Source organism: Salvia splendens, chromosome 2 (assembly GCF_004379255.2).
Source record: "Salvia splendens isolate huo1 chromosome 2, SspV2, whole genome shotgun sequence".
Taxonomy (NCBI): domain Eukaryota; kingdom Viridiplantae; phylum Streptophyta; class Magnoliopsida; order Lamiales; family Lamiaceae; genus Salvia; species Salvia splendens.
The window spans coordinates 7483557-7497975 of record NC_056033.1 but is presented as its reverse complement, the minus strand read 5'-3'; the positions used below and the strand labels follow the sequence as shown (position 1 = coordinate 7497975).

The 14419-nt window shown below is 38.2% G+C and overlaps 3 protein-coding genes across 3 annotated transcripts; all 3 read right to left on the bottom strand.

Moving 5' to 3' along the window:
* Positions 1–375: 375 nt before the first annotated feature.
* On the bottom strand, positions 376–846 carry LOC121772429 (protein SRC2-like). Its single transcript, XM_042169540.1, has one exon. The coding sequence runs from the start codon at positions 844–846 to the stop codon at positions 376–378; it is 471 nt and encodes a 156-aa protein (XP_042025474.1).
* Positions 847–9025: 8179 nt separating this feature from the next.
* On the bottom strand, positions 9026–9514 carry LOC121772421 (protein SRC2 homolog). The gene has a single exon (XM_042169527.1). It carries the CDS (start codon positions 9512–9514, stop codon positions 9026–9028), a length of 489 nt encoding a protein of 162 aa, XP_042025461.1.
* Positions 9515–12731: 3217 nt separating this feature from the next.
* LOC121772414 lies at positions 12732–14195 on the bottom strand. Its single transcript, XM_042169517.1, has 3 exons — positions 14001–14195; positions 13391–13936; positions 12732–13244 (listed from the first exon to the last, which is right to left on the bottom strand). The coding sequence occupies exons 1-3, from the start codon at positions 14193–14195 to the stop codon at positions 12732–12734; spliced, it is 1254 nt and encodes a 417-aa protein (XP_042025451.1).
* Between the last annotated feature and the right edge of the window lie 224 nt (positions 14196–14419).

The following is a 14419-nucleotide window of genomic DNA, read 5'->3' as shown; positions in this document are numbered from 1 at the left end:
TCTCACCTAATTTATTCATATAAATCCCATCTTTGGTCAACCAAATGATATTACCCATAATTTTAATTTAACACAAGAAATCAACATGAGAAACACACAACATTAATTATCAAATAGTGTGACTTCAGTATGTAACAGAGAAATTTAAGATTCAAACTCCACCATTAAAAAGCAGTCCTAACTATAACTGTCGTAAAGTAGCGATATTCCTTGTCAGGTAAGTTCCGATCCACACAAAAGGCATAACGATCTAGGCGCTATCTCAGTGAAATAGACATATCCAAGATCTGTATTGGTGCACACACACATATATATACAAAAACAAAAAACAAAAAAAACAAACAAAATCAAAGGAAAAAAAAAGGGAAGAAAGTATTAGCACTGCGACCAGCCTGCAAGGCTCTCAGCCAACAGCATCTTATCAATGGAAACACTCTCCCCAAATCGATACGAAAACCTAACCGCCCCCTGCGAATTAGCACTCCCGATCTGCACCGGTAAGGTCAGAACCGCGCTGCCACAGGCGGCGGCCGCGACGTCGAAGAGCTCCTTGAGCGAGGTGTGAACCTCTCCGACGTAGAGGTCGCAGGCGAGGCGCCTCCGGCTGAAGAGCTTCACGACAAGCATGGTGTTGAAGTGTTGTACCATCTGCTCGTTCAGGTTGTACCTCGCCGTGAAGTTCCAAGCCGGATTGGAGCCGCCGTGCCGGTCCGTCGGCGTCCGCCTCTGGACCTCCGTGGCGCCGCAGATCGAGATCGTGGCGTAGACCTTCATCCGCAGCAGCCACGTCAGCTTCTCCAGGTTGTTGGCGGAGATTAGGGTTATCTCGAATGTACGGCATTCCATTTTGAAAAATAATTGAGGGTTTCTCAGTTTATGTATAGGAGGAGGTGAAGTAAATTAAAAGGGGTTAGTTGAATGTGATGATCAACGAGGAAAGCACGCGAGGGGAGAAAGTGTGATGATCTTTGTATTTATTTTTGGTGTTTATATAGGAGGAGTTAAGAAGAGAGATAAATATATGTGAAATAATTTAGGGTTATGATATGCCCCGCAAGCGATATATAAATTCAGTTGAAAAAACTATCACCTTTGGATATGTATGCAATTATTTCACGGCGAATTTCTTTGCCTAAATTGTAAAATTATACGTGGATGTTTAACCAATGATTTATATAAATATAGGTGTCTTGATGATGACGTAGGCATGCATGACATAAGCAAGGAAGTTCGATGGCAATTTCTTTTGTGGGCCAAAGTTAGCATAATTAACATTTTTGTTAAGGACCTAAATCCTTAACGTCGATTTCCACACAAAATCAAGAAACGAGATGTCGTCGTTGTCGAGCGCCTAACGTTGGGTCGTGACTTGGACGGCAAAAAAGGGGCGGTTGAGCGCGAGATCAGCCTCGTCGGCAACCTTAGGAGATGTTTCTTGTTTGCAACTCAATTGAGCCAAAAGAACGATAATTTCATATAGTGATTGAATGAATAAAACGATAACAACGTAGCCCTATTTATAATACTAGAATACTAGCTTAGGGAACAAGAAAACAAAATACAAAAAGATACTATGAATCAAAAGATAACTAAACAAAAGATATGGAAGATAAAATATATCTAAACTAAAGGACTCGTATCAACTCCCCCACAGTTAAAATCCACCTTGTCCTCAAGGTGGGAACCACGAAGCAACAGAGAGAGTTGAAAGCAGAAGCTCTGGCGAGGCATCTCCTCCTGGATCAATGAAAGCACCAGTTGTTAAGGACCTAAATCCTTAACGTCGATTTCCACACAAAATCAAGAAACGAGATGTCGTCGTTGTCGAGCGCCTAACGTTGGGTCGTGACTTGGACGGCAAAAAAGGGGCGGTTGAGCGCGAGATCAGCCTCGTCGGCAACCTTAGGAGATGTTTCTTGTTTGCAACTCAATTAAGCCAAAAGAACGATAATTTCATATATTGATTGAATGAATAAAACGATAACAAAGTAGCCCTATTTATAATACTAGAATACTAGCTTAGGGAACAAGAAAACAAGATACGAAAAGATACTATGAATCAAAAGATAACTAAACAAAAGATATGGAAGATAAAATATATCTAAACTAAAGGACTCAGTATCACATTTCCAAATTAGTTATTTAAACCCATAGTTTTGTGGAAATTACTTTTGTGTGTCTGAGTAAGTACAAATTAATTACCAATCAATTTGTAAAGTGGTCAAGTTAATCTATGAGACAATTTTGCATGATATAACTAAATCTTTGTAACTTTTTCCATCCACGAATTAGTTATCTTAATTTGTTTCTAAGTGAGCCTAGCTATATATTACTCTGACTTACAGCTTACTACTTCAATAGAAAAATAAAATAAAGCGAAAGACCATATTGAAAATAAAGTTAAATGTTTACCGCTAATTTGTCAAAGAATATAACTATAGATAAATTTGTGGTGGGGGAAAGTTAGAGGTGTTAGACGTCTGTATCGTAGATAAAATATTTCCTTTAATTACCCGGCAAATATCTATACACGCATGTAAGTTTATTTATTAATCACAATTAGACTAGCTTGATAAAATATTTCCTTTAATTACCCGGCAAATATCTATACACGCATGTAAGTTTATTTATTAATCACAATTAGACTAGCTTTCTTTGACTTTTTGATGTTAATATAATTTGTAAGTTATTTGGGTCGTTACTGCATTGATGCAATGCGAAGCTAAACTCGAACACAACGCAATAAGGAAACCCTTGATACGAACATGAACATGACACACCTCATTCAAATACAACAGTACATGGCATAATAGTAATACTCCTGGCCCTTTGTCCCTAAAATTATAAACTTTCGAAAAGACAGAGGTTTAATGTAAATTGGTAAAATAAGAGATAGATAAAAAGAAAATGTGTTATTGGAAAATAGGTCCCAAATCATTAGATGAAAGAAATTTCCTAAAAGGGAGTTTCTATCTTTAGAAGACGAACTAAAAATATTTTTTTTCTTCTATTTTTAAAGGACATCATAGGGAATACTATTTAATTCGCATGACACAACATATCATGTCAACATTATAAAACATGAACATAAAAAGACTTGATAATAAATGATCCATTAATTTCGTACATTTTTCATGTCATGTTCAAAATTAGCAAGCGTCTATGTTAGGAATAGTATAAATTTTTGCAACGGTCCTCTTTTTACTTCTTCATTACAATATAGTACTTACTTACTTACTACTAGTATTTTGTTTTATTTTTGAATGAAGTAATTGGAAATGGATTTTGATTATCACCCAAATATGCATATGTGAGGACCAAGTCCGCTCTTAATTCAACGCACTTATATGAGGTCGTCTCATTTTGTATTTTATTATCTTGTGAATTGAATATTACTATTATTATTATTCTTATCAATATGGGTTTGTTCAGACAGTATCGATAAAGTTAATAAATAAGTACAAGATTATTTGGTGTAATTTAATTTAATGTTTAGAACTATATCAATTGTATGTGGTTTGTGCTTCCAATTTTTCACTTTAAAAACCTACCAATTGAGTTAAGATTCAATTCTAAATTTGTAAAAGGGACCACTTCTTTCTTTGGTGTGTGACGAGTTAAGATTCAGATCTAAATCTGTATTCTCTTTCTAACTTCATCTTTATAATTTGTAAGGGTACAAGAAAATTGCAAACATGTCATATAAAACCTGAATTTGGATTCGAATTTTAACTTGTCATATTAGTTTCCCACAAAACCCCAATTTTCAAATATAGTAAATATCGATGATAAATAAACTTTTTGGAGGTAGAATAGACGAGCAAGTACTAACAGACATATATAATTAACTAGCTAGATAATTTTTCAATGTATACACAATTTTCTCTTTCGTTTTCTGTTCACATCATCATTATACTCAATTAAACGTTGACTTAAAATATTTGTCTACACATTTTGTCATTATATGCTGACTAATTATGAAGTCTTTGATTCAAATTAAACAAATAGAAATGCCAACTTGCCAAATATGACCACCTAATTAGGTGGTGAGCTTTCATGGAAACTCTACTTTATTATCAACGACAAGCCCTTTAATTAACATGCTTGTTGCTTCTTTTTTTTTTTTCAAAAATAAAATAAAATCCTTCATTTTAAAAACGAGTAGTACAACTAATTACTCACCACTAAATACCATCTTGAAAATAAAAACAAAATCAAGGCGTTTCTTCTTTTGTGTGATAATCATCAAGAAGCTGTTGGAAACTAAAAAGTTTATTTCAAGATTAACACACATTAGACCTATTGTTGCTTGTACTTTTTCTCCGTATATCTTTATACATTATGAGTTTTGCTATAGAAAATTCAAGAGCAAACACTGAACTAAAGCATCATATCCCACCATTGCGAATGCTTACAATAAAATCATAGCGTAGACGACGCCTTTCAGTTACCATTGTTGCATAGATCCTCTGTACGTAGAGCAGCCGCTGTTTCAATCATGTTGATTCTTTCGTGAGGTGAAACGGCTTCTTTCCTGTAAAAATCTCGAGCAACATTATCCTGAAACTGTGGACATCTCCATTTGTTGACACTTTCCCTTCCTTTCCCAACTCTAATTTCACCACATGCTTAATTAGGATCAAATAAAACACTGATATTTAAAAAAATACTATGAGCATTATGCATCACCTGGCGCTGCATAACCGATGGTTGCCAATGTTTGTGTTTGGATGAAAGCTTCCAGAGAGTCTAAAGAGTTTCCGAATGCCAAAATCACTAAGATGAGCGACCATATCTTGATCGAGCAAAACATTGCTTGGCTTCACATCATCACAATGAAAAATTGTGAATGATATGGCCACAGTGAAAAGATATTCTAAGGCTACTGCAATATCTGCTGCTATCTTCAGTCTTTGTAGTATAAGATTTAGACAATATGTGGGAGAATATAACAACTTATCCAAGGCATGTATGTGAGAACCAGAGCTCTAAACTCCGGTTTACTACAACACCCAATAACTCGAACTATGTTTTTGTGTCGAATGCTCCCCATTATCTCTGTTTCAGTATCAAAGCTCCTTGTAAATCCAAGTTGAAAACTTTCATATCAACTTTTAATCCATTAGAAAGTGTTGCTTCAAGTAGAGAGCCAAAACTTCCTCTCCATTAAAACAACATGTTCCACGCTCTAGTTCTATGTAAGAAACTCTTCTATATTCAACCATCGGTGAAACATCAGTGGGAAGTGGTGATTTCTTCTGTTTACGTTTATTTATAAACACTAGCATGACAATTACCATAATAATCACAACTAAAATTACTGAAGGCACCGAGAATTTCGTCAAGCTTCTTGACCAGTGATGGTTTTCTTTGCAGGGTGGTTATTCAAATCTTATTGGACTATATAGGGCAAGGTTGTGGGAGTTTCCCGACCAAATTGTTGTGCGAAACATCTAAATACGATATATATCAAATTTGCTAGTATTTAAAATTATGCAAAGAATACTACTCCCTTCGTTCCACGATAATTGAGTCATTTCATTTTCTGCACTCGTTTTGAAAAAATAATAATAAATAGTTAAAGTGGAGAAAAATTAAAGTAAGAGAGAGAATAATGTAGAGAAGCGTTTTATCTACATTATTCTCTCTCTTACTTTAACTATTTATTATCATTTTTCTAAAATGAATGTAGAAAAAGAAATGGATCAACTACCGCAGAACAGAGGTAGCAGTACTTACGTGTCACTATATCTTAAATCATGATTTGGGATTGTTAGAAATTTTAAATAACTGATAAAATTTTGAAAAAACAATTTCCAAACAGTGAAGATATCTATATATACATAATACATTACGTGGTCGAAAGGGCAAACGAGGCTGGGTCGTCGTCGTCGTCTACACATCTTCAAATATTTGTTTTCATGTTAAATATGAAAACAAATCTGTTACGGACGTTCTCCGTAACGAGGCCGGATGGCTAACTTCTCGGAGAGATAAGGTGATCGAACCTTCGACGTGCTCGAAGGAAAGCTCACGAATTGCTGATTTTCGGACGTTCTCCGATGAACAACAATTTGGAAACGAAATATGATATTCTTGTTACTCAAGACAAGTTTGTGGAAAATAATATATTCATTGAATGATTAGAATGATAACAAGTTCTCCTATTTATAATACTAGAATACTACTACTCTAACTTAATGAATAAGAAACAAATATCTAAACAAATATGGGAAAGATATGGTGAATAAGGGAAAACTAAATAATTAGAAGATCCTAAGAGATATGATAGATATGATCGTATCAACTCCCCCACGGTTGAAATCCACCTTGTCCTCAAGGTGGAAACCACAAAGCAACGACGAGAGTTGAAAGCAAAAGCTTTGGCGAGGCGTCTCCTCCTGGATCAAACACATATCGAACAACTGAATATCTCCCTTTATCACCTCCATCAAAAATCAACAAAGGAGACCCACTGTGGTCAGAAAAATTCCATGCCAAAACAAAAAGCTTGTCAACGCTTCCAAGAATGCTCAAACATGACGTGTCATTGCGCGGAGGGATCAACCTCGCATCGGTGTCGAGCGATGTTGATCGAGGATTCAGACGTGTAGCATCCCTAACATGCAAATCCCCATAGATAAAGGCAATCTCTTTCAAATGTATTGGAAAGGACGGTGCAACTTTATTTCCAACTAATGCACACAGATAAGCACCACCATTTTCACTAAAACAATTCTCAACAACATCGTGAGATGTCATTCGAGCAGCATCGAGAGATGCGACGACCTTCTTAACTTCATCAGTGGAATCGTCCTCCTCTACATCGTCTAACAATGCCTCTTCCTCCTTCTCTTTACTCATATCGAGGCTGCGCGGTGGGTAAATTTCTGCAAAAGATGAAACTTGTTGGTCGTCGAGTCTGCCATCTCTACCTTCCCTAGATCCCCGATTCTCACTAGGCAAGCAACGATCCATGAGTTTCCTTGCTACCGTCTCTAATATGGAGTTCTCTGAATCACAATGCTCCTCCTCTAATATGGAGTCCTCTAAATCACAAGGCTCTGCATCTAATATGGAGTCCTTTGAATCACAAAGCCTCTCGTCGCCGTCTAGTGTTGGCGAATGCGTGTGAGTAACGACCTCTCCATAACATCTGCCATCATCTACCTCACTCCGCAAGCAATGCGGCAGTGGTGGCTGTGGCAAAGGTCGGAAGTTTACAAACCCACGGTCAAGGGGATCCACATGTGTTGGTGGTTCATGTGACGAGTATTCCTGCTGTTTCGACGGGTCCCAACAGGTGGGCTGACCATAAGTCGGTGCCCCGTAGGGTGTGGTTGATTCCCGCTGCGGCTGCCACCTTCTCGGCGGATCCCAGCAATTAGGTAGGGGCTGTTCATATGCCGAGTACCCACGGAGAGTGTGTTGTCCTTGTGTCTCCCGACAGGTAGGCTGAATGGACGCACATGTGTTGTGCTGTCGTCGATAGGGATCCGGCTGTTCATAGGGGGGAAATCTCATTGGGTTTCGGCGACCAGGGTGGTGCGACATCCGGCGAGCAGGTAGCGGCTCATATGCGGCCCGGCCGAACTGTTGCCGATGGCGCGGAGGGTCCCAGGGAGGCAGCGAATAGTACGGCAGGTCTTGAGCCGGCTGTGGAGGTGGCTCCGGCCGCGGATGAGTGCGAATCTCTCTGCGAAATTCGTAGGACGCCTGCTGTGCATACGTTGCTTTAGACGCAAGCAAGTTTGTCCTACGCCGTTCGATTTTGTCACAACGTGTTTCCAACCTGGTGATAGCGGCATCCAATTGATCGAATAGGTGTTCATAACGCCCCAATCCGGTGTAGTTGCGTGACATGATGACGTTGAACGGTGGCGGTGAAGCTCGGTAGTGGGAGGTGATCGGGGCAGGTCCTGTGACTGTTTTTTTTTTTTTTTTTTTGGGAATATGGATGAACTAAGACGGGGGATGAGCACGGGATGAAAGCACCAGTTGTTACGGACGTTCTCCGTAACGAGGCCGGATGGCTAACTTCTCGGGGAGATAAGGTGATCGAACCTTCGACGTGCTCGAAGGAAAGCTCACGAATTGCTGATTTTCGGACGTTCTCCGATGAACAACAATTTGGAAACGAAATATGATATTCTTGTTACTCAAGACAAGTTTGTGGAAAATAATATATTCATTGAATGATTAGAATGATAACAAGTTCTCCTATTTATAATACTAGAATACTACTACTCTAACTTAATGAACAAGAAACAAATATCTAAACAAATATGAGAAAGATATGGTGAATAAGGGAAAACTAAATAATTAGAAGATCCTAAGAGATATGATAGATATGATCGTATCAAAATCCTTCAAATATTTTATTATTGCAATTATATGTGGTGTGAATTAATTTCACATTTCAATCGATTACGAAGGCCATCTGATTTGGACCTTTCCTCGCAAGGCCCACACATCGTGAACTCATAAAGCCATCCACATCACAGCTGATACGGGCCTCCTTATATCTAACCCTAGTTCAACCCCGTCAGTAGGCCCAATGCACTGCCTGACCCATACGAAGTCCAGATGGGCCTCATGCTCAAGCCCAAGAAAATATCTTCTATCAATGAGAGAGGACATGGTCAATCTAACTTATTCAAACGTCATACTAAACCTTTTTGTGTTAATTTCGTAACATTTTTACTTATGTTTGTTTTCTCCTGTCGTTTTTGTATTTTTCTTTTGATTTTCCATTTCTAAAAATGTTATATTTAATCTTCTATATGAATATAAATGGTAGAGTATTAATTTAAAAATCCCATTAGCATTTTAAGTGAATATCTTAATTTAAATATTCACAATAGATTTTGGCTTTCTATTATTAATAACTTTATAAATTTTCAGCTTCCACTGATATAATTTGCACACACATACATAAATATATATAGAGAGAAGAAGCCGCAAATGCATACACTTGCTTGCTCTCTTCTTCACAATTAACCATTATCAACATACATAATCCACACTAATAATAAAAATCGTAATCTTCAGAGTGGAAGCGCTTCGTACTTATTTTCCCCCACACCTCATTCCTCCTCCTCCTCGGCGGCGACGGCGGTTCTTTCTCCTCGAAGCAGTAGCGGATATACAGCCTCCCCGAAGCGGTCCCCGCGACAGGGAAGCCGAGGCTCCCCTCGGACCTGATCCCCCTGTCGAAGAGCGTCTTCACCGGTATCAGCGCACGACCGACGATCTTGTCCCCGCCCAGCGTGGTCTCGCAGTAGAGATCCACCACCGCGTCCACCTCTGGGCCCCGCTGCAGATGCGCCTCGCTTACGTTGAACACGAACGGGAAGTCCCACGTGGGGTTCGTCTCCCCGTCCCTGTCCGTGTGGGTCGTGCCCGTGTACCCGTTCACGGACACCACCGCGAACACTTTCATCCGCCCCAGGCGACGAATGTCGGGGAGGCTCTCCGCCCCCACGATCGTTAGCTCAAATCTGCGGCTTCCCATTACTTGATTGATTGTTGTTGTTTGGTGTTACGTTTTCCATACCGTCGCTATTTATAGACGGATTTTCAAAGAGTAAGTTAGTAGTGGTAATTTTTAATCATCTCGTGTAAGGTTTTTTTTTATTTATTTATTTTGCTATTGTGTAATTTTTCGAATCGAGAGGTATAAAAGTTAACGAATTGACTAAATCATCTCGTGCATGTGTTTTGTCCCTTAGATATTCTCAAACAAGTGGGTATATTTTATCTTCACACATTTAGTCACAAAAGATGCAAGCATATATATAGTGTAAACTGTGTAGTCATATCCAAGCTAAGTTTTATACCAAGAATAGGAGATCATATATTTATTTGTTCGATTAAAATTAATTAAACTTGTCCCATAATTACGGATTAAACGTAAAAATAATTAGAAACTTGATTTATAAGATTATTTACCATCTCTCCAAAATTTTGAATGTAAATTATACTCCCTCCGTCTCGCACTACTCGCACTTATTTCCTTTTTGGGCGTCCCAAGTTACTTGCACTCTTTCCATTTTTAGTAAAAATTTTCACCTACAACCGTCATTTTTGACTTTCCTAAACACTCATTCCTTAATCTCCGTGCCGAAAAGGAAAGGGGCGAGTAGCCCGGGACGGAGGGAGTAGTAATTTATTTTTCGCTAATGCTTCCCACCAAAATTATTTAGAAGCAACCACTGAATTATTATTTTATTAATCTATTTAATACTTTCTCCGTCCCATAAAAATTAGAGACTCATTCTATTTTGATCAATTCCATAAAAGTTCACTTCTATTTTTGGTAACTATTTTCTGTCTAATGAGTTGGATCATATTCTCCACTAACATACTTCAATAATTTTTTCTTTCTTACTTCTTTCATATTTTACCAATTATGTAATAAAATTTGTACCGTCTCAAATGTTTCTATTTTAATGGAATGGGGGGAGTAGTAATTTATTACTAGTAGTTTAAAACCTGGAATTTGAAGTTTTATTCATAAAATTAAAGTTAAATGTTTTTAGATTACTTTTTTAGATATATGTAGCTAGCTATAATGTTGCTGTTTATCAGCCCTCTTAAAAGTGTATATCTGGAAGACTGGAATATTATATAATCTTAATATATGTCGGTTGTGGAAATTAATCAATGATTACATTCTTCAAGTTACGATTATCTTTTGAATGCATAATGTATAATTTTATATTATCTACTTCAATAATTGAAGTTATTTTATTTCGAATCTTATTGTTCTTGCATACCACTTATCAAGTATAGAATTTATTCCGTAAATAGAAAAATAGAATGTGAAGTACGCTACACTTAATTTAACACCAATTTCCCTTTTCGTTTTTAACCAAATTCCTGTCGAGTGTCGATTTGACATTTAACAGAAATAAATTGATAGGTCGATTTTAACAGAAATAGATATATCGCGACTGAAAAGGAGTTGTATCTTAGAATATTGATTAGTACTCATCAGTCCAATAAAAAAATATTGATTAGTACTCTTCAGTCCAATAAAAATAGGGACTTTAGGGACGACACGAGTTTTAATGCGGAATTGATAAAGTATGAGAGGTGTAGATTGAAAAAGTGATTGAATTATATGGAGAACGTTACTCACCATATAAGAGAGAAAAAATTTGCCAAAAAATAGAAAATGTGATATATTTGTGGGACGACAAAAAAAAAAAAAAAGACTATTTTTATGGGACGGAAGAAGTACTATATACCGTATGAGTTGAAAATTGTAGGTTGTAACTTACGTAGGAGGAATGCTAAATAAATTGATAAATTAATTAAGAATAATATGTTGCGACATTTTACTTTTATCTAATTAATGTATACTAATGTATACAAATAAAAATAAGGTAATACTCACAATAAATACTTCCTCCGTTCCTCTATAGTTGAGTCGTTTTTCCATTTCGGGAAGTTCCTCCATAGTTGAGTCGTTTCTAAAAATGGACAAAATCAGCATATTTAATGGTGATTTAGCTGGTTTAATTAACACCCCTTATCACAATTAATTAAGTTAATTACACACTTAAAAAACTATCCCCAACCCTAATTTTCCCTATCACACGCCGCATTCCCGATGGAGACGGTTGGATTAACCCTCACATCATTCGTTTTCCAGCAGCGTAGCGTGGTAGAGGGCGTATTTCGGCCGCTTCTCGGGGAAGAGGTTGTATTTCGGCCGCTTCTCGGGGTAGAGGTCGTATTTCGGCCGGTTCCCGCCGTAGATCTCGAGAATCAGCCCGAGATGATGAAGGGTTAATTCACCATCTATGGTCGAACATCTGCAGTTCCTCCATAGGCGAGCCAGCCGGCAGCGTTGGCGACTCTCCCCCGACTGGAGGCGTAATTGGCGGTGAAGGGGGCGCCACCCCGACCAGATACATTGCTGGCGGTGAAGGCGGGGCCTCCCCGACTGGAGGCCTAGCTGGTGGTGAAGGCGATGCCACCTTAATGTCGGATGAAGAATTTAAACAGAGATATGTCGTCACCGAGGCTGGCAAGGCGTTGTGGGAGAAATGCAAGGCTAGCGATGAAGGCGATGCAACCTTAATGTCGGATGAAGAGTTTGTAAGGAGATATGTCGTCACCGAGGCTGGAAAGGCGTTGTGAGAGAAATGCATAAATCCGTGTTATGGGTGAGATATTTCTATATGCTTCATTTAACAGAATTGATTTCCAATTGTGATATGTGATATGTGATTACTGTAGTATGGGCTGTTAGTGTGTGTCATTGTTGATGGTGGATGTTTTGAATTTGGTTGGTGATGTTGTGACTTTGGTTGGTGATGTTGTGAATTTGGTTGGTGATGTTGTGACTTTGGTTGGTGATGTTGTGAATTTGGTTGGTGATGTTGTGACTTTGGTTGGCGATGTTGTGAATTTGGTTGGTGATGTTGTGAATTTCTATTTGTCAACTGTCATTGTTGCATCATTCACAACCTTAACACAAAATGCATCATTGTTGCACATTTACATCCTTTTACAAAACACAAATTGCATCATAGTTGCACATTTACATCCTTTTAAAAACACAAAATGCATCATTGTTGCATAGTGACAGTCAATTCAAAACACAAAAAACTAGCATGATATGTGCATTCATGTTCCTTCAATAAATGCATCATTCATGCACATTGACAGTCTATCCAAAAAAACACAAAGCTTCTTTTATACCTTCATAATCCTAAGGCTTAGGAAATTGTCTCCAATCCTTGGTTGCTCCTCTGGTGTCGCAGATAAGCAATTGCTTGCATAGCCAGCTCCACTGGAACTTCTAGATTCAGTGGAAGTTGATTTGTCCTCCTTAAATGTGCTTTCCCCATGTGGGGCAGCTTGTATCTATTCTGACCCTGGACTTTCATAATTTTCATGTAACAGCCTTGAAGACTTAGGAAAACATTATCCAAAGTCTCTGGTTGTAATTCATGGAATGATTTCTCAACTGCATTGACTAAATCATCCACATTATTGCATGCAGTCTGAGTTTGTAGTGACTGTATTGCTCTGAACCAACCCAAATCATTCACATTGGTGTCAGGTGAGTTAGGTGGTTGTTGCACAATTGATATTGAGAAACCACTTAGTTGTGCAGCTTCTCTGAAAACTGGGTCATTGTCTTTGATGTGTGGTCTCGCGTTATCTTGTTGTATCTTGAGAACTTTAGTTGCCCCATCTGGCCACTTGGCTATGATGGCAGACAATATCTGTTCTCAATAATGTGGCATGCATAAAATCATCGTTTGCACAACATTACACCATTTATTAACAGTGTGTCATGAGAATGTAGGCTCACTGGTATGTAATGGCTGATGTGCATAAATTAAATGCATTAAAGAGATGCAAACATTACCTTATTGATCAAGCAATCCCTCACCACATCTGTTGTGATACTCTCTATGGGTTTTGTCTCCATAGTGCCTGCCTGCCTGTTTTTACTTGACCTCTTGGCTGCAACTTGTTTGGTAAAAGGAAAAATTCCAATTTTTCCATCAAACAACACTTCACCATGAACACCAAACAATGGCCTACAAACTGCACACATGAACATTATTTTTGATATGAACTTCTTATTTTTACATGTTCTATGAGGTTCTTGCTCTCCTGGAGCAAGATAGAATCTCTGAGCTCCTTTAGTCATGTAGAACCACATTTCATCAATATGTATAGTGTTGTGCATATTCCTGAACCTGATTTTGTTCAGGATTCTGTCAAGTTCTAATGATTCAACTGTGAATCTCAGTCGCAACAGCTTGTTTGCAGCTGTTAGATTGGGCTTAATGGCTGATGTGTGTGGTATAATCAGGCCATCTTTAACCCACCTCCATACTGTTGTTTTTGAACAACCTAAACCCACTGCCACACTCAAGAGGTTGCACCTTTTGGAGAAATGCATACTCTTTAATAGATCAACATCCAGATGCAGCCTTTTGGGGTAAGGCCTCACTTTTTTTTACACTTACCAATTGAACTGATGTTCCTCGTTGTTGCTGTTTCTTTGCAGTATTCCACCACCTTGTACAGGTTTGCCGGGAGATTGTAAACTTCAGTTGTGCTTCCTTAAGTGTGCCACGAGGAGGTACACCGCCCACACACCTTCCGATGATGAATTGGACTACTTGGTTCTTGAATTCTGAGGAATACTCTTGGTGCCCCATTTATGAGCATTTAAAAGACTTCAACAGCTAAGGAAAGCATTTACTCCATTTGTTGGTTGAGATTTTTAATGTTTGAAGTTGGTGGAGGAGTATTTATAGCAATGACTAGAATATGGCGTCAGATTTCCCCCTATCAATTTTTTTTTCAATTTCATGTACTGTTACAGCTCCTTTAGTGCAATTAATGTGAAGGGGCGCCAGTTTCAATTTAATTTCCCCCTTTG

Excerpts from the sequence above, each read along its gene's own strand:
- LOC121772429 (XM_042169540.1), bottom strand. The coding sequence starts at position 846 with ATGGAATGCCGTACATTCGAGATAACCCTAATCTCCGCCAACAACCTG.
- LOC121772421 (XM_042169527.1), bottom strand. The coding sequence starts at position 9,514 with ATGGGAAGCCGCAGATTTGAGCTAACGATCGTGGGGGCGGAGAGCCTC.
- LOC121772414 (XM_042169517.1), bottom strand. The coding sequence starts at position 14,195 with ATGGGGCACCAAGAGTATTCCTCAGAATTCAAGAACCAAGTAGTCCAA. Across the intron at positions 13,937-14,000 it reads GAGGAACATCAGTTCAATTG|AGTATGCATTTCTCCAAAAG; the intron begins GTAAGTGTAAAA and ends GATCTATTAAAG. Across the intron at positions 13,245-13,390 it reads GGGATTGCTTGATCAATAAG|ATATTGTCTGCCATCATAGC; the intron begins GTAATGTTTGCA and ends TATTGAGAACAG.